Raw genomic sequence first — 21,006 nt, forward strand, 5'->3', positions numbered from 1 at the left:
TTTCAAAATCTCATTTTTCTGGTTCATACTGGAGGTTTAGAATTTTAAAATTTCTACTTCAGAAAAGTTACAAAATTGCTTTTATATATGTAGTTTGTGAGCTTAAGCTGAAAGTTAAACAGTTTTTTGATTCGAGTTCAGTGGCCGCAGCTTTGGATTCATTCTGCTTCCATCATTTTCACGATCTTCAATTATCCGATTTTTCTATCTGTGTGTTCAGTTAAAGTTGAATTTCTTCAAGTCTAATATTAAGTTTCATTTTTGCCTGAATTTGTAATTTCTTCTTGTTGATCTATGAGAAACTCAAATATTTATTCCCTCCACTTGGATGTTTAATTTTGCCATTGTAATCTACTAAGGAACAATTGCAGCTTTTTTAATAATTTTTCAATTGAATTTTGGATGGATTTGAGGATTGGCCACAACCTTTAGTTGTTACTTGTTGAACTTTTTCTGGTGAAGTAAAGCTGGATTTCTAATTTAAAGGTCTGCGGTTGACTAATTTAATAAAATAATCGAATATTTTTGTGACAAGAAACTTTATAGCGATGGAACTATTTTCTGTTCTTTGAACAATTTTTCATTCTTTTACACTTTTCTGTGTCCGCGCCTGTTTTCATCAAGTTCATACAAGTATAATGAGTAGCACTGAACTCGAGCAGATTTTTGTTACTGAAGTAAACACCATTACACTAACTACCAGAGTTCAATAAACATGTTATTATTATTATTGCATTTTAAGTGAATTTCTGAAGCACACAACCGGGCAAACTAAATGAGCAAGATTCCTGCTGGGCTCAGATCAGAAAATTTACCATACTATCGACATTCTTATCGCTGCTATAAATTGGTATTATGCGTCGCTTTAATGTTGGATTTTATGGTAAAAAAGTCATTATTTTACGAAAAGCGCCCGTTTTCTTGGGCGATCGTACCAAACCGCATGCATCGCGTCTTGCATATGCAAATGGTTGGGTAAGTCTAGAAAAGATGCAACGTCATATCTGGGGGATTACTCGCGTAAATTTAATAAAGCCCCATTCTGCATACACACGTGTGGGGCTTCATTATTTTTCGGCTTTAGCCAAACAGTGCCACTGTCTTGTCACATTCGTGTTCCTGCTGGTAAAGCCGTTGCATGCGTTTACTTCGTCGATCTATCCGGACTACTAATCGTATTTGGTCTTCTGGCATCCAGAAAATCAAGATGCGCGAAAACAGGTTGTGCCCCAGCAATTTTCTTTAATCACTTTCCACACTACACAGCTTTATTTCGACGCCAAAATCTGCATTTTAATTTAAACACAGAAATGTCGAGCCCTTTCATTACGGGACTGCTGGCAGGCCCTCGTGCTTTATTTCGCTCCTTCCGCAATTATTTCGGCTTCAGTTTTAAGTTTTTCTGCCAATTTGTGTTGTGGCGTGATAATGAAAATGACTGCTTTGTACCCAACCGCGATTAATTTTTTAATTAAAATTTATTTCGCTCCAAATTATTAATTAAAAATGACCCTGTATTCACTGCTAATCTCTAAACATAGTATGGGCAATTTCCTATCATCTAATGCAACCGTTAAATCAGCAAAAAATCAATTTTGAAGCTGGGAAAAAAACCAGTTGTTCAAAGAAAACTTCGTAAGTTTCTAAATAAAATTTCCCGAATGGGACACAATAATTATGGACAAAAGCACGGCGGAAAAGGGTTAAAAAGAGGAACATAAGCTCGTTTTCCAAAAACCCCTTTTATTCGAGCCGGAATCGGAGCATCCCGCATTAGCTTTGTTAAGTAGAACCGCATTTTTCGAGGAGAAAATCCGGCAAAATCCCAGGAATACGGCGAACAGGTGAACGTTTTCTCTGACTGAGCTCATTTGCCGAAAATCTGGCGCAAATCTTCGTCTCGAGTGATAACGATGTTATCTGCCGATTCATTTCCTGCCTTGTTTAAACGTTCCCGCCTCATTGTGAGCTGCTGGGATTATCCTTTTGGAAAAAGGACACCGAAAAACGTTTCGGGATAACTTCGCTTAAATAAAACCTAACATGGAATACGTTTTAGTTTGTTTGAACTATTTAGGGAGGGATTCTCTTGACTTCTTAGGGTCGCAAGAAGTTATTCTTCAATCTTCACTTATAAACCCGCAATTAGCCAAGGCCTTAAATCTCTTTTGTCCGCCGTTTGCCCAATGATTTGTTATTTTTGATGCAAGCAGACGATCCTCCCAAATAGTAAAAGAAAACTGTCTCTGTGTTATTTTTAGCATTTTTCGTTAAGGAGTTTCGACTGCGTGAAGTTCAATAGTCCGTGGACGTTCTGCGCCTGCAACTCGTCCGTAACTTCAATAACTCCAAACTTTAGTGTCTAATTTAAGAATGGGGGAGTTTTCGATTCCTTAGCCGTATTCAAGTGCCCAAGAAGCGCAGAAAAACTTTGGCATATGGAAGTTTCCGAACAATTAGTCTGCATACGCAGAATGATATAAATTTATCAACAATTTCAAGTCCTTTATCACCATCGGATAATTTTCCTACTGAAGTTGTTTTTATATTTGGACGTTTTGATTAAACAGTTGTTGAACAATGTCACACTATAAAAGTGAAATAATTTTCAAATTTAAAGTCGCTTTCAGAAATACACACTAAAATAATCTTGCCTTTTGTTGCATAAGCTGAGAAACTATACATTTTTGAAAACATATTATACAGGGTGTTCCGTAAATATGTTAAAATATTCTCTTGGTCATTTTAGATGGGGGTCTTCCTGATAATTTTTTTAATTTGAGGTCTCATTTTTTAGATATTTGATCTCCAAATTGGCGAAAAATATTAATTTTTGTTGTTTTTCTTTAAAACGGTTAAACACTGGAAACTGCCAAAATTAGGCACACATTATAAGCTAATTGAGTGCCATTCTCTGGTAGTGTTTTGTAGTTCAGTTTACTTCTATACAGGGTATAAATATAGAACTCCTACTTTTGTTTTGTTCAGAATTGCTTTGTGCGGACTTAAACTTTTATCAAAATAATTTTTTTAATTACTACAAGTAATTTATCAACTTTTTTAGCTCTTATTGTTTTTTTAATGGCACTAGTTTGCCCGCAAAAAAAATTCAATGGTTTCGGCTTGATCAAAACTTTCCAGGCGGTTGGATTGGTAGAGGTCAAGAAGCTCCTATAAACTCGCCTCCTGGATCTCCCGATCTAAACGTGCTTGATTTTTACTTCTGGGGCCATTTAAAAAATACGGTATATTCAACAGAAGTGAATACAATCGAATAACTTTAGGAAAGAATATTTAACATTTCTAACGAAATAAGAACTTCAGTGCAAACTTTACGGTCTGTAAATTTTAATTTCATTAAAAGACTGCTGCTAAGTTAACAATTGGAATGGTTATTTAAATTTAATTTTGTTCGTTTATATCGTTGCGCATATTTTTACCCTGTTTTTATTTAAGTACAATTTATTGAAACTTAATAATTGTAATCTGAACCAAAATACACAATTTAGAAAAATAATTTAGGTTGTTAAGAATCAACTAATAATGCGTAAAAAATTGTTATATGAAAACGTAATTAGATTTACAAAAATTAACTTAATTACTAACACATTTGGAGAACGTCAAAAAAAAAACAATTTTATGTTTTTGCGGGTAAACTAGTGGTCTTAGGAAAAAACAATAAGAGATAAAAAAGTTGGCAAATTGCTTGTAGTAATTACGAAGATTATGTCGAGAAATGTTCACACAAAAAAGTTCTGAATAAAAGAAAAGTAGGGGTGCCACATTTCTACCTTGTATAAAAGCAAACTGAGCCACGAAAGACTATTATAAAATGGCACTCAATTAGCTTATAAAGTACATATGCCAAAATTGAAGTTTCTATGTTTAACCGTTTTAAAGGAAAACAACAAAAACTAATATTTTCCGACATTTTGGAAATCAAGTAACTCAACAGCGAAACCTCACATTAAAAAAATTCTCAGAAAGACCCCCTCCTTAAATGACTAGAAGAGCACGCTGTTAGAATATTTTAACATACATATTTACGGAACACCCTGTATATTTTTTTTCGGCGAAACCCAACGTTGCTTGACCTTTAGAGCATGTGTTTGTTGAATTTTGCAAATGTATTCAGAGAAGACGTCTGGAAACTCGCTGTGGTTGCGCTCGAATATCGAAAGAAAAAAACTGTGTTCAAAATAAAAATGCCCTGTATGTCGTTCATCTGAAAAATTTACTGTTTTAGCAAACTTAAAACTCTATTTTTGAAGCCATCGTGCCATCGTTATAAAGCTGTAGAAACTGGCTGATTTTAAGGAAAATTTGGCAAAACTCTTCAATACGCACTCTTTTACCCTTTTTCTTTAAATGTCTTCTAACCGATTCGCCTCAAGGAAAATGTATACGTATAATTAGTTGGACACCCTAATGAATTCAAGGAGGCATTTCACGAAATAAAATTAAGATTTTTAGCTTCTTTAGGGCTTCGATGGTATTTACTTTTTAATTTGATATTGCTCGAGGGAATGCAGCTGAAATGTCTTTAATTTGCCCCAAATTGCTTTTATGAAGTCGAATGAAATGTTGCGAGGAATTGCGGTCGCTGTGTAACAAATCCGGGGTTTGTTTACGCAAAAATTCGGAAATGTTGTTTGTCAAACAACCGAGAGGGTCCTTTGTTAAGTTTAATTTCGAAGCAAAGTCCCACATTTGCATAAAGATCCGAAGTGTGTGACCCAGTTTGAGTTTGATTAGGTTTTGAAGTTTGAAGGGATTTGGGCGTTTATTTATACTCCCCTAACTAGGCTTTTGAGACTGAACTGATAAGTTTTGCGTCTTTTTTGCCAAAGAAAAATATTACCATGTAATAAAATTCCGCTGTTGCCTTGAGTAGGTAGGGACTCTACGTGAGTGTTTAGCAATATTTTCCATTTGTCTGGTCGTTATTTTAACATCCTGTCCTTTAGTGCTCTAATTTGCCGACTGCTTGCTATTTCCGCGCTACGTGAGATTTCTTTAAAACCAATGGCGTAGGGCAAGTGGCTTTGTATACACAAATTAAATTTTTCTTTAGAATTTTCTTCTACAAAAATTTCAATGTCAAGTGGTTTATTTTCATCTCCTGCAGAACGTCCAGAGTTCGGCAATTTTCGTCAACCAAATTCTCTGAATTGGTGGATTTCATTGGATAATTGAGCTGCTTCTATTTGGGTACGTGTTCTACTATCAACTCAACAATGCAGACAATTTCGATTTTTTTCCGTTTCGTTAACTTCACGATTTTGCAAACCCCAAAAGTATAAATTTCAGATGTCGGAAATAAATTTAATTTGTTCATACTTCGAATTCAATGGATTGGTACATCAAAATCAAAATTGAAATGAAAAATAGCTGGTTCTCTGTGGAAAAATTAAATGGTCGTAATTTATTTTTGGATCACCCGGTGTAAATAAATTTACACTTAAAAACCGCATTTCAAAATAATTGACGGGTCCGAGTTTTTGGCCCAAAAACACACATCAGAAGTTTAAATCAATTTAGACAGTACTTCTGGGACTCCCACTGTAAAACCTTTGGAGTTTCTAAATCTGGCTAGCTCAACTTTTCAATTTAAATGGTTCATTTTTGTTGTGTTTTGCATTTTGTTCCGCCCCTGTTAGATAGGTATCTAACCCCAATCGCATCGTTGGCACCCCCGCCCGTTTCTGAAAATTCCTCATTTGAGAACGTCGTTTAATGCCCCTCAAGATGAACACTTATTTATGGCAGTTTTTACTTCCACTCGGCGCTTATAAGAGCCGTTGTAACTCTTAAAAGAAACGTTTCTGGCATTTACTCTAATTCGGATTCGTGATTCGAAGGGATAGGCATTTGGGGGCTTTGTTTTGGAAGTATAAGACATTTTTAGAATAATCACTCTCCCTGCTCAATGCACAGCAATTTTCAGTCTATTGGCTCCATGTGATGTTAATTGAAGGTCCAGATTTAATGATGCCATCCAGAATGTTCCTACTCTTCCTGGACAGAATGCTTATCCCGTTAACAAGATGAATCCACTAGAGTCCTCATGCAGACTGTATAAATTGACTTTTCATCTTGAGGATTGAAAACAGGGAGCGAAATAACGGAAACATCCTGACAAATCCAGGAATTCTCCAGGGTCGTTGCGAATATTGGCTTCGTTTGTGCCAAATCGGCTTTAGTGGTTGTCTATACATTGTTCTTGTTGATCGTCGGCTTTCACCGCGATTCTTCTGCACCGGAAATGTTGCTCATTAGTCTCTAACATGATTTTGAGCAAAACTGATTTTTCAAACTGCAACACTGCGTTGGCTGTCTGTTTCTCATATCCTGCCAATTATGGGAGAGGATCTCCCACTGTTCGGATAAAATCCTGCCAGGAGATAAATGTCCTGCGGCCACAGGAATGCATCGTTCCGCTCACTGATTCCTGCAAATAAAATATATTATTGCCCTGCTGCTTATGTGCGCGCCATATGAAAGCAAAATGCTGCTGCTGCTGCTCGAGATAATAATCGTTATTACCACATACGGGGGACATTCGACAAATTATTGCCTTCCTGCCGTCTTTTTTTCTTTTAACTACTTAGAGGCATTGATCATGCAGGTTTATAAAGTAGGCAGGTTCAGCAGCAGCAGCAGCTACTTATGGTGTTTGACAAATGTACGACTAATGTGCTAATTACTGAAAATGTTTATAATTCATACCTTTGCTAACAAATCAGAAAATATAGTGGAAAGTTTAAAGACCTATGCATAAATAAATGCACTGTACTGCTAATTTAACTCATACCTTAAATCTTCTCTAACTTTTGACCGTGAATATTTTTTCAGTAGGTGGCCCGATTTGAATACTGTTTTTTACCGAAACATAACTTTCGTTCCTGGACAAAATTTAAGATATAAGATAAGCAAGAAAAATAAACATGTTGCTCAAGGATTTTAAATTCGTCATGTTCTCTGGGGCAAAGTTCTTAGATTTCTGCCTGCAATATGGGATAGCAAAAAAGTATACGATGTTCTAACCTCATGTCTTCTGAGTAATTTGGATTTTATTCGTCCATTTATTCTGATCCATTCGAGTCAAGCTAGTTTTTTATGATCGGTCACATTTTACGCTCGGTATTTACTTAAGCTTTTTGATTTGCGAGAAACAATTCCTTCGCCTCGTGCCTCAACTTCAAGCAGTAGCGGAACTTCGACTTCCATCTCTTGTACCGTAATATACTATGTATTAATGTTTTATAAATTAAATTCTTTTGTATACATATTTTGTCCAAGAATAATGCTATGATTCGATAAAATTGTGGCACAGTGTATAATTTTTCTTTGTTCAACATCATCCATAAAATTGGGAAGAAATCACGGTTTAATAAGAAAATTTTTGCTGCTGAATATTTTGCATATGGATATCTACATAATGTTCAAACTAACCGAGATTAGTATATGTTCTTAAAGAACCTAGAATGTTGACCGCAAATTGCCTTTAAAAAGTCAATGTGAGAGGAACTCCGAGCCCAGAGGAAGATTCTTCGAAGTGAAAACGAGTTTTTTCTTCAATGCAAAAATACATAACTGAAGGAGAATTAGAAGCTTCATGAGGTGGCAAAATCAGGAAAAAAGTTTCATAAACCAGACGCTCATTCACTCACGACCATCAATTTTAATCATTACTAGAAGTATACACAAAGACAAATTTAGACGAACGAGAAGAAGCGCCATCTTTTTTTTCTCGCCAGTTCCGAAGACGATAAAGTGTCTTTAGATCAGCCTACCAATAGGGAACGATTCCTGGATTTTTCCAGTTTCCAAAAACAGTATTTTTCATTACCACCTTCAAATATGTTTAGAATGTTATCCGTTAAATTTATTGATTCCAATTTTTTTATTAGACTAACTTTCTTATAACAAATTTTATTACAGATTATTTGAATCTGCATTCGAATTTCAAAATTATTTTCCCAATGCAAGACTGAAAAACACTGCTGTAAAAAAGTGAGGGACCCGGTGGGGTCAAACTGAAACAGCGCAACAAGTTCCTGAGCTCATAGTCCTAATTAAATAAAGAGAGCCTGAGAAAGGAACTTGAATGAAACATCCTTAATAAATAGTTTTTAAAGTTTTCGAGCAAGCGAATGAGGACATGGAAAAGAGAAAGAGGACTGCATTTTCAGCTAAAAATAACGCTTGGCGTAACGCTAGGAAAAACTCGAATGAGACTGTTGCAAGTTCATTGTAGTTTAGCAAGACTATTTTTTGTATTTGGACAATGCACCAACCACCCTTAAGCTATTAGATAAAAGTCTGCCAAAATTAAATATGAGAAAGAAAAGCTTGAAAGGAACCTCAACAATACTAGAAAATTGTAGAACTATTTTAAAAACAGACTAAGAAAAAGTGCTATTAAAATAACAATATTAAATACTTTTGTACATGTTGACAATGTTATAACAGTGATAATCCTATAGAAAATTGTTATGAAAAAATATTTTTGTAATATTGGTAAACAGTTGAGCAGAAGATTGAGGCTCTTTTTGGCAAACGAAAACGGTAGTATGAATAGTAGGATTGGGTAACCCAATGATTTTTTAGGAATTGGCGCAGTATTACGCAAATGGGTTGGTGTGCTAACCCAACGCACCGGCGCAGTAACTCAGTTCCGTTGCTGGAAAAATGTTGATGACTTTTTTACTTGTTTTTACATTTATTTTAAGGGCCATTCGCTTTCACATTCAAGATACTGACAACCTTAAGGTATTTTTCGTGAAAAATTATGAAAGAAATTTTATTATAATACTCGCCTCCTTCGTCGCTTTTCTAAAAAGTTTTTAAATCTCTTTTCAGCTTCGAATTTGGGACAAAAATCAAATAATTTTCAAAAAACGAACTGAATAAGCGAAAGTTTATTATAATGTATTTGGAAAGCTCATCACTTCCATTCCTCTGGCGACTGTAGAGTTTGTTAAAAAAATGGAGTTTATTAGATTTGACTGATTTTTTTTTGCTTTGCTTTCTACTCAAAAACGCTCTATTTATTATTACGTAGTTAACGCAAAAAATTACAAGATATATTTATAGCATTGTAGGAATTTTACAAAAACTTTTCGGAGTCCAATTCGGGATAAAAACGAAAGTAAATTTATCCCGTTTTTTGTTTCGAAAACTATTAAGGTTTTCGCAAAAACCGTTAACAAAACTAAGAGTTTTTAATCAGAACCGTAAAAAATATGCTTTTCTGATGATTTTCTTCTTTTCTGACAATAATGGGGTCTGCAGCCAAAAATGGCAAAATTGATTTTGCAAGAAAACCTTTTTCAGCTTCGAATTTGGTACAAGAACCAAATAGTGTTTTTCAGTTTTTTACCGAAAGCAATTAAGATTATCTTGAAAAAAAAAACGACCAATAAGCAAAAGTTTGCAAAAACTAATTTGGAAAATTCGCATCCTCATGGCGCTGAAGATTTTTCAAGTTTCTTTAAAATTTCAGGTCATTCCAGTTTTAGCAAAGTTTCTATTACGCAATTCTTGCTACGCAAAAAACTTATTATTTTTAGTTTTACTTAAAATACTGACAATCTTCAGGTATTTTCTGTGAAAATTATAAAATAAATTTTCTTGAAACTCTCGGCCTTTTGCAGCTTTAAATTTTGGACAAAACCTTAATTTTTCTAGATTTTTTTTTGCAAAAATGTTCCCCCAGCAGAACAAGTGAAATTTTATAATCAATCATTCGGAAAACTCGTCACTTTTGTCGCTGTGAATAATTTGGTTTATTTAAATTCCGGTTTCTTCTCTTTTAGGTCAATATTTCTAAACCAAACTTTTTCTAAACAGAACAACGCCTTTTTCCCTAACGTTTTACTGTAAAATACTGGCAAACTGAGAGTATTTTATGCAAAAAAAGTTAAAAGACGGATTTAACTAGAAAAGTCGTCGTCTTTACAGTTTAGTCTTATGTATTTTCGAATTCCTGTTTTACCTTTGAATTTGGGACAAAAGCAAAACAAAGTTATTTTGTTTTTTTTTAGATATAATTTAGGTTTCCACAAAAAACGACCAGAGAAAGAAAAAGCGTATAATCAATATTTGGAAAACTCGTCACCCTCATCGCTCTGAAATTTTTTAATGTTCCTTCAAAATTTGGGGATTTTCCCCTGTTTTAGACCAAATAGTTTCAAGCAATCGTATGCGCAAAAGCAATATGATGATGGCTTTTTTTGTTAGATGTTAAAATTCCGTCATCGGCCTTGAGTTATAACTCATGAACCAATGAGTTAAAACTCAATAACTCAGAGAGCGGCAACACCTCAAATGGGCACCTCAACGCAGTGTTACCCAGGCCTGATAAAGAGAATTAAAATGCTAAACAGAATGAAATAAATTCTATAAATGATATACATATTGTTAAATTAATTGTACAATCAGGACATTCGAGGCAATAGAAAAAAATTGATAGCAAATCATCTCAGGACTCTAATGTAACAGGTTAGAGTAGAAGAGACTCTCAGAGATTCTGAATCAATTACTAGAGGAGTGTGATTTGCATGCTCCAGGAACAAGAAAGGTCAGAAGCAAATGCATGAAACTTTCCAAGTCACTAAAAGATATTAGCGCGAAAAACAATAATTATCAGTCTACAAAAATATGGAATGAACTTCAAGCTCTCAAAGTTATGTAAGTGTCAAATAAATCATGCAGAAAGGCTTAGAAGTTGGATCAGATCCAATATATTAAGATATGTTTTGCTAAATAATTAAATAAGTGAGCTTAAACGTATTTGCGTTCTTGTTTGTTATTTACCGGACTGCGTCTAATTATGTCTACCTCTACAGAATCACGTCTCACTTTTTAACTATGAAATTTTATTTTTGCCTTATTAAATAGATAAATTTGCTTGAAGATGAGTGAAAAATTCAAGAATTTTTCATCGGCCATTAGTTACGACAAGGAACCGAACGCCCGATGGATTTAATGAAAAGAAAATAAAAGCATGCACGTTGTGCAAAATGAACAGTGCCCCGAAATTTGAACTAATCCCGGAACAAAACCCACGGAGTGGTCCTCGAAAATTCCGGGCGATCGTTGAAAAGTTCGTTATTTTTAATAAAGTGCCCGGAGAGAGAAATAGAGCAGGGCCCCGGCTGTCGAAAAATTGGTTTTATTTTTTTATACGGACCTGCGAATTGAATAGAGGACGACACTTAATTTTTTTCGCCGGCGAAATTGTCCAGTTTATAGTTTGCATGAGAAAAATGCATATATGCCGAGCTGATTAATGCGAAATTAAACTGGCTGCCAGGAGTTTCTATTTTGTTGCAAATTTGTTGAATGGAGCCTTGCTCATTTCGCATCGGATACAACTGGGAAAGTTCTCCAATGATCTTTCACTCCTGCTTTTTTCCCCCATTTTTCCATCAATCTAGGTGTAAATTTAAAAAATTTGAGTTATATGTCAGCCAGATAGGTCCATATTAGTATGCAAGGCAGGGTACTCGTGCTTCTGGGTGGCAACGTTCGAATATATATTGTACTGCTGAGAAAATTAGTCTCAGATGCGACAGGCGAGCGAGCGGGACGTGCACAACACGAATTTATTGGAAACATGTCTGAAATGGCAATTTTTCACCGATATCTATTTTGACAGATGAAGAAACGGTTTATATATCGTGAAAAAATGAACGTGTGTATCAACGGTAAATCGTTATATGGAATGTAAATGTGCGCCAAAATAGAGGAGGGACTTTGTAAAATATTGTCAAGAAGCTGCAGTCTGCACGACTTATTTTTCGTGGGAATAGTTGAGTTGTGAAAATAAAACGTTTCACAATGCTCAAGAAATGGAAGGTCAGATAGTCAACTGGTTCCTTCTTTTTCCAAAAATTTTGCAAATCTGTGCCAGTTAAATGGGCAAACTAAACTGCTCAATAAAATTTGGACAAGCGATCCATTTTTTGCTTCAAGCGTTATTGATTCTTTTTCGGTTAGTGCGTTTTATTGCAAAAAAATTGTGTCAGATAAATATTCTACAGAGTGGCAAATGATACATTGCAAAATTGGTAAACGTTTCACATGCTCTCACTTACGCATTGGGCAGAAAAACGTTTTTTTTTTGCATTTCAACACCACAGACTTAATGTCTTCTTACTCAAAATTTTTTTGCTCAAATCGTTTGTTTACAGAGTAGTCTTACAAAATCCAACTTTTTGGAATTGCAGGGATAAATTTATTCTTTTGGAGCGACTGGCAAAATCTAACGCTCATATTGAAGTCGACTTCAGAAAAGAAAATTAAAGTACCGCGTTCCATGAATGAGCGAAATATTTGAAAGTAAATTTCACTTAGTTGAAAGTCTTCCAGAATCACGCATTTTTGGGGACAATTATGCTTTCTATAATTTTTAATTCAACTCTGTATTTCGAATGTATGAAGCTTTAGCTTCAACATGAGTTCAAAATCGTCAAAATCGGACCAAGACCAGAAAATTTATCGCTGCAAGACCGAAAAGTTATTTTTTTTATGCCACCCTGTAAACCAAGAGGGTCTCTTCGTGAAACCAAATGATCAAAAACCACAGTGTTTAGTTCTTGAGAAACCCAATAAAATCGGAAACGGTTTCGAGCTATTTGGCTTATTTTCAAATTCTTCTCTTTCAATTCAATTCTTCAAATTGAATTCTTTTGGTTTTGAGATCTAAAAAACTTACGTTTTGTCCAACTTTACTAATTTTTGCATTAATTATTTGCGACCCTGTAGGAGATTGACCCGAGGTGGTTAATTTTAAGCAAAATATTGACTAACAAAAAGCAAATGGGGCTCAATAACGCTTCATACAGAAACGAAATCGCTCTAAGCAATCAGAATTTGCCCACTTACAAACTTTTAGCAAATTTCAGCTGCTCTTGGAGCAGTTTAGTTCAAACGTACTTTCTTCTAGACAAAAAACCTTTTGTCTCGATAATCCGGAATAAATAAAAATCTAAAAGCGGTAGTGCCGTATAATTTAGAAATGACTGAATATATTATGATTTTTAACATTTTACTCATGTTTGCTTTGTACTTTTCTGGATGAACCATTTCTTCTAATCTTTGTAGGACAAAACTATCATCTAGAGGAGTATTAGTTTCTTTTTCCCATTTTCCGAATTCCCCAGCGCCATCATCAGATTTAAAATTCAACACAACTACAAACACCAATTTACAATTAAAATATGTTGTACCAAAACTATAATTTACAAAGTGTTAAATATTCATTAGTTCTAAAGGGAAATGAAATTTTCTTTGGGAGAGCAAAACATGGGTAAGTTTTTCAAATATTTTGCTCTCCCAAAGAATTTTTTTTGAAAACCCAGGAATTACGAAATATAAAAACAATTACACGCAGCCAGGAAAATAAATCAAAATGTTTTTTAAAATACATTTAACTATAGTGAAATCGAGACTAATCGATTTTTCAAAATTAATATTTTTGGACAAATTGTCTTGATGACAAATTTGATTTGTTATTTTCGATTAATTCAATTATTAATTGGTCAAATTATTTATGTTAATTCATTATGCAGAATTGACTAAAGATGCATTTGCAACAAATTTAGAAACGTTTTGCTTACGAATTTAAAAAAAAATTGTCTTACCCATTCTGCAGCAAAGAAGCTGAAATACTGCGATTTCAGCAAGTATCACTGCATATTTGCGCAGGTTCGGAACTGAAGAAGAAAAAATGCACTTTGATCATCATCAGAGCCGACAAAGGTTTTTTGTTGAAGTATTATTCTAGACGAAATAAAGGAAAGGTTTCGGCAGTATTATAAACCAGCACTCAGGTGCCTCAGATTAAGACATCTGAAAATGTGTTGTTACCAATTTTAGCACGTGTTTCCATTTTTCATCTATTGAAAGTTTTAATTTTCTAATAGTCCTTTCAGGACTAGAAATATATTTTTCTTCCGTTTTTCTGTTTATCTTCAATTTACAGGACATTTTCTAACCTTTGTTATTAAGATATTGTAATTAGTTTACTGAATTATTTCTGCACGTTGCAATTAATGAAAGTAACAAATGTTCCTTTTTCAATGCCAAACTTCAGCATTTTTAAACCCTTAAAGCTGAACTAATTTCTCTATCTTTTTTTTTCAGGTAAGTTGTCTGCTTATCATCAACCTGGTGAGTTTAGCTTCATCCCGACCATTTCGCCAACATCAATTTGAGAGTGAGCAATTTAGACTACATTCTTATATCTCATATAGTTTTTAAAGCATTTCTGGTGCAATTTTAGTTTTAATAGATGCATCTACAATATTCTGCGAATAGAAATGTTTATTGCATATTTTATTAGTGTTTTTAAACCGATCTCAAATTAATCACGCGTTTTGGGATCTTGCTTATTTGTTACTAAATTAATACCCATTTTTGGCCGGAGGTTTAAGGTTTCACATAATACTGCTAAATTGGATTGGCTTCAGAAAAACGGCCCTTACACATACATGTTGAGTTGATTTTGGCACAAATTTTACTGTTTTCGGACTCAAGAAAATCTCATTTAAGAGATTGATTTCAGATATCGCAATGGTTTCTCCACCTGATGATTAATGTTTTCTAAATTGGCTCCATTCCAACTGTTTACAACGGAAGTTGACCGTACAAATCCACTCTTTGTTTAATAATCTGCGGTACACCTTTTGTTGCGCATCAGTAGTGCACCTTGATGAAGAGCGTCGCGACGCCCGAAGACGCTAGTTGCACGTTGGCCGTCGCGACGCATTGTTCTTCAGCGCTTCCACACCGAAGCCGATTCGCAAATACGCGACAATGTTAGGCGAACGTGAACCAACTTGTTAACATTTTCTTGTTGTTGTGTTTTTTTTGTCGGTAATTTTAGACTTTTTGGACATTTTTGAGGGTTGTTGAGTGAGTTTTGATTTTTGAATGGAAAATGCTGATTTCAACAAAAAATCAATTAATATTTCTAAGTAGAAAAAAGCTTGGGTTTTAGTGCAAAACTGGCACAAAAACATTGATATTAATTTATTTTCAAAATAAAAATGCAGCGTTGGGCAAGTATTTCTTACCTCCTAAATTAATCATAGAAAGTATTTAGAACTAATTAAACGGACTTTGTTAATTAAATTTACAGTGTAAAAAGCCAATAATTTATTCAGACAATATTTTGTTTTTTTACATTTTATGGAAACTTTTATGGATGCAACAACTCGTTTAAACTAAAGGGATTTTATAATTTTTTCCAAAATTCGATTAACGCTTCGAGAGAATTGTTTACTCAGACTTTATATCTATTTCTTATATGTATTGTACTCTATTATGGTTAAATTAACTTGATAAATCATGCATATAATTTAGAAATTTTTTATTTAAAACTTGTCATCATGAAAGCATTTTTTCCATTCAATCTCAGAATATTTTTCCTAACTAGAGTTTGTTCCATGTTTTGAAAGGTTTCTTGAACTTGACTTGTTTGTGCTCTAAACCGCGTCATTCGAGCTGTGCTTCTACTGGTGTTGTATTGTTGATTAATTGACTGTTGCTCTAAGGAAGAAATCGATGGCAACCTGCAGTGATACAGCATCCTCAAAGAATGAAAGGTATTGATGATGTATTTAATTAAATTTATTGAAATTATATGAGAGGACAAAGTGAAGGAAAAATAGTTTAGAAAATTTTTCTATTTGGACTTAACGTTTCTTCACATATTTTTTAACTGAATATCAACAACCGAGTAAGGAAAAATTAATACTTAAAAATAATAATCACTTTACAAGCTTCTACGAATATTTTATGCCTCGGTCTTCAAAAACTTAGATGGATTTATCTAAAGCCATTTTCACCGAATTATTTTTGCTGCATTCAACAAGATTTTCAATCGATCTTCTGGCTATTTTAAATATTCGAGTACCTTCTTCAGGGGCACTTACCAACATCACCTTGACCTATCAGATCATGAACCTTTTTGGATGTTATAATTTGTTTTGCATCAAAAACTGTGGCGTTTTAAATATTTAACCGTTTTTTTCTGGATTTCCCTGACCTTCTTCTTTTGTATTCTTTTATAATCCTTTATAGTTTTACTGTATTTAGTTGTGTTTCTTTGATTTCTTTCAATCGAATTAATATTGCGACGCTGTAATTAGAACTATTATCTACTGTTGGTTCTTAGAACCAGCAGATTTTTGCTCTTTTCTCCATATCAGATGGTATTTTTTCCTTCGTTGCTACTGATAACACTATTTTGAAGTACTTCTGCTGTTGAAAACGCCGAAAATTATTGCGCTTTTGGTTGAATGTGGAAAGTTGAATAATCATGCCCGAAATGACCCAATCCTTGAGGCTGATAAACGATATTTCAAACATAGCGGAGAAAACAAATCTTCGGCGAAATTAAATTGTTTGAAAATGCATTCTCTGCCGGCACCGTTATTGGGCAAATTTTGCATACTTATCTGGTTTGAATGAGTCGCCCGGTAAAAATTAAATCGACCATAAATAAGGTAATAAATCGTAATTACCAGCATGATTTGACTGCATAAAAGAGCACGTCGAATTTTGCGGTGTTATTAAGGTCCGTATAAAAATTATTACGGGCAGGCCGAAAAACCGTTTCGACTCTCAATCAATTTAAATTGATTGTTCGACGATCTCCTTCCTTGTCTCCATTTGAGTAAACCGTAAACGTAATAAAGAAACAAAAACACCGTACGAGTCGTGGATTTGCCCCTTTTTGAGGACTCCAAACGAAGTGTTTACTTTTCCAGTTTGAATCGCAATTTCGCTTTCGACAATCTTTTTGTCCTTTTTTGAAGGGGTTTAGTTGGATTTCTAGACTTCATTTTGTTGATACATCTTTAGCCAAAGCACAGTGGCAGTAGTTATTTTACAGATAATTTTTCAAATAATAAAGAAAAAATGCAGACAAAACTAATAAGAAATTAATTCGGCTGAACCTTCATGTATTTAAACAATACATTTTGGAAGAGACAAAAATCGGAGTAGTAAGACCGAACTATTAGGAAATGAACCACAAAGAAGCGAAGGAAGTTGATTTTATTGGTTATGAAGATGGAAAGCGCTTATTAAATGAGACGTTTTTAAGTTACTCTGTATTAAGCTATATTTAATTTTCCTTAAATAAAACAGTATAGAAAATAGGTCTTAATGATCTTTTGCACGATATTCGCGTTTTAAAAAAATTATATCCGTGCTCTTAGATGTATTTCGGGTTTACTGGGTTTTATAAGAAAATGTGTATAAGGTATAAAACTTTCTTCAACACTTTCTCAAATAGCCTTAACTTTTTGTGATGAGGAACAAAGTTAATGAGACTGCAGAGCTATTCAGGTAAACTCTGCAATAGTTCCAGTGTTTACCTTGAACCTATTGACATTATGTGCATAAATAATAAAGCCCTAATAACCAAACTCCAACAAAGGGGCCATTGTTTAGGAAAATTAACATATTATTTAACAAGTTTACTACACCGACGCCATAATGGCGAAACTGCTTTGTTTTGAGGTCCCGTTGAAATTTACCTAAAATTTTCGCCTAATTAACCTAAAGTCGGTTTTATTATTGGTTTTTAGTTAATTGGCATTGCTGAAAGGCGGCAATAGTTGAGTGAATGGATTTGGAACAACAGCTACTTCCGATTTTCGTAATGTTGTCAAAGTTTAATTGTTAATTCCCAAACAAGAAACATAAATAACTCTCTCGAGTGTTTGTCTCGAGTGCAAGAAATGTTTTCTTTGTTCCTGTCGAAGAAGTTGTGCTATTTATTTTCCCGCACCGGAATGATAAACGATGATCCGTAACACCGTTTAATAATTTGCCGGGTTTTCTAGGGGATCTTTCATCGTTTCCTGATTGATTTCTAATTGTTTGTGCTGTTCGCGACTGTTAATATTTATGGGAAAATCTCTCTAATCGCTGAAGAACTTTTCCGGGATTGGTTTGACGATGTATGGCGTAAATTTATAAGCACTTGGCACGCCTTTTCAGACCTATTAATTGGATGGGAACTTTCTGACTTTCTGAAACCGCAGCATAAGAACTAGTTATCAAAGTAATAAATCCGAGCCGCGCACCCGTCGTTCGGAAACTTAAACAGATTCATTCGATTGGTAAAAACTTCTGAAAAATATCATGTAGCACTTGCCTGAAAGAAATCCCACACGAAACTTTTATTCCTTTTCCAGAATCGAGCAAAAATCCTTTTCATTTCTCCGACAGCGAAATTCACTCCTCTTTAGGTACTTCGAAATGGATGTGTCTATACCTCCGTTTCCACTTTTCAAACTTTGCCAATGCCCTCGATGTGTGGAAGCGATTTTGACAACTTTCTCGGCTGGATATTCGAATTAAAAGATCGCCTTGTACTTTGCCAGTAGTTTGCCACGAAATATATTGGTTTTATTATTAGACTCTAAAGGAATAAAGTTTCGATTGGGGCTTGTTGCTAATGTGATTTACTAGTTTCAGCAGCAATTCGTTGCTCCTTTTGTTACAAGTTTCTGGCCGCTCACGTGCCCCTTTCTTCATTAGTTGTCCACTTATTAAATTAGCCGTCGACTTTTCGGCATTTAGTTGGCTCCGGCAATTTTTCAGTTCGAACGAGAGATAAACAAGAGTTTTTTTGCCATCGACGATAAATTGCCTCTTCAACCTGGTTTAAATACTAAAAAGTCAGGTGGGGATCCATGTCCGTCGACACGGTCCTATTTTACATAACAAACAGTCAAAACACGGGTTCATTTTGACCCGAGCAAATACGAATATTTGAATAAACTCATTTTCCATTTTGCTTTTACTGGCCGACAAATCAACACGCGACAGTTTCAACTGCATTTTAACCGAAACGCTAAAACATGAACAAGAATAATTGTTTAAAGCTTGAGGAAATAATGCCGCCGATTATGCTTAGATTTGTTCGTTTCGAATTTCGCAGTTAAGGGTAATTAATCTATTGAAAAATGGTCACTATTAGGGAATTAATTGATGCATTTTAGACATACAAACATTCTTTACCGGTGATCACTGTCGGACATCTCTAAATGGATTCTGCAAATGAAGTGAAATTTTTAGGGAATCGAACGTGCGCCGTTGAATGTTGCTTGGTTTAGAAGTCAGAATTTTCGAAGTGAAGAAATGCACAATTGCAAATAATAACTTTTTCACGTGATCAATTTTTAAAGTTTGATAAGTTCTTGATGGCTTCTAAATTAAGTGATTTTTTTATAGAGATATGCCGGGCGCCCCATAAACACATGATCAAAAGGATACTGCGATTTTCTTTGCATCAACAGAAGGCGATCTGATCTAACTTTTATTAGCAAAAAATGTCTGGTTCCTATACTATTGATGGTCAAAGTTCTTCAAAAAATTTATCTTTTTTGAAATATCGGGAGAATGAACGATGTATTTTAGTGAAACTCGCTGTGAATTTGTGCTTATGTAAGACTCATATTTTGATGAAACAATCGAGTTCAGCCGTTTTGGACTAGTGGTGAATTCTTGAGTGTCGTGGTACAAAAACAACCAGAACTTTTTTGTTGGCGGATGAAATCAACTCATTTTTTTAGGTTGATGATCTATTCATTTATTCACAATTTTGTGCTCTTTGTAAAATCTTGTAGCATTCATAGTTTTTGCGAAAAAAAAAATTCTCTTTTCTTGCCACTTAACAATGTTAAATATTAACTGCAAATATCGTGATTCGAGGCATAAATTAATTGTCAATCAATCTCACATTCGTTTTGAATGACCTTTTCTAATGAAGAAGTGACCAACATGGTCAAAGTATTAGGGTTTTGCGAAGACAATTTGCGTGAAAGCGTACGCGTTTACGCGGCAGATATTTGCAGTAAATGTGTAGCATTGCTAAGTGACTAGAAAACAGACATATTTTTTTTACGGAAAAACTATGAATGCTCCATGATTTTACAAAGAGCACAAAATTGTGAACAAATCACTAGTGCATCAACTTAAAAATAATGAGTTAATTTCATCCTCCAACTAAAAAGTTCTGGTAGTTTTTGTACCACAACACTCAAGAATTCACCACTTTTCCAAAACGGCTGAACTCGGTTGTTTCATCAAAATATGAGTCTTACATAAGAACAAATTCACAGCGAGTTTCACTAAAATACATCGTACCATTCTCCCGATATTTCGAAAAAGAWAATTTTTTTGAAGAACTTTGACCAGCAATAGCAGAGGAGCCAGACATTTTTTGTTTATCAAAGTTAGGTCAGATCGTCTTCTTTTGGTCCAAAGAATATCGCAGTACCCTTTCGATCATGAGCTTCCGGGACACCCTGTATAGAGAAATTGATAATAACTCAGCTTGTTCCAAATTCAGTCAAATTGTTCGGTTATCGACAGAAAGGTGAACTACACATATTTTGAAAGTTTTGTCGTTCAAACGCTTCAGGTTCAGAAGCTACAATTTTTCAAGTAAGGAAATGCACCATTGCAAATAATGGCATTTTAATGAGATTGGAAGTATTTAATTTCTCAACCTGTTTTCTAAATTAAGTGAAATTTCTAGACTATCGACGCCCGAGAGTTAAATATATTTCGAAACATTCGCCGTTCAATCTCTAGTTTAGCAGCTACGATTTTTCAAATAAATCAAGGACAATTTCCTCATCAGTGTATTGATTTAAAAATATCAATAATACTAATAATCTTTATTGCCAATAAGGTTCAGACATCAGATCAGGTTCTCTGCTGTTTACTGGAAGAGACAACTACTTATGCCTTTGCGCATCTATAGTAGCACTATTTTTTGCAGAAAAATTAAAGAATGAAAGAACTTCAATATTTAAATGGGTTTTATATCTAGTGCCAAGAATCCACAATATGTACAGATACATATGCAATTACTCATTGAATCGCAGGTAATTTCTTTGTAAATTTCACCCACTCATTGCACAGATTGCCAGCTGATATAAAGATGTGTAAGCGAATTGCAAGACAAAC

The 21,006-nt window shown here is 34.4% G+C and overlaps 1 protein-coding gene across 3 annotated transcripts in view; it reads left to right on the forward strand.

Annotated features, from left to right (window-relative positions):
- Positions 1-21,006, forward strand: part of LOC109532957 (kinesin-like protein CG14535) — a 261,935-nt gene that overhangs the window by 126,808 nt on the left and 114,121 nt on the right. The window contains exon 1 of one of the 3 annotated variants that reach the window (XM_048667740.1): positions 15,441-15,617. The exons of the other annotated variants lie outside the window; for them this stretch is intronic. Within the exon in view, the coding sequence (XP_048523697.1) occupies positions 15,577-15,617 (41 nt within the window). The 5' untranslated portion in view covers positions 15,441-15,576. Of the gene's footprint in view, positions 1-15,440; positions 15,618-21,006 lie in introns of those variants that run through there. 3 annotated transcript variants of the gene reach the window in all.

The sequence above is a fragment of the Dendroctonus ponderosae genome, unplaced genomic scaffold (assembly GCF_020466585.1).
Source record: "Dendroctonus ponderosae isolate FM_Combo_2020 unplaced genomic scaffold, Dpon_F_20191213v2 Dpon_F_20191213_1, whole genome shotgun sequence".
NCBI lineage: Eukaryota > Metazoa > Arthropoda > Insecta > Coleoptera > Curculionidae > Dendroctonus > Dendroctonus ponderosae.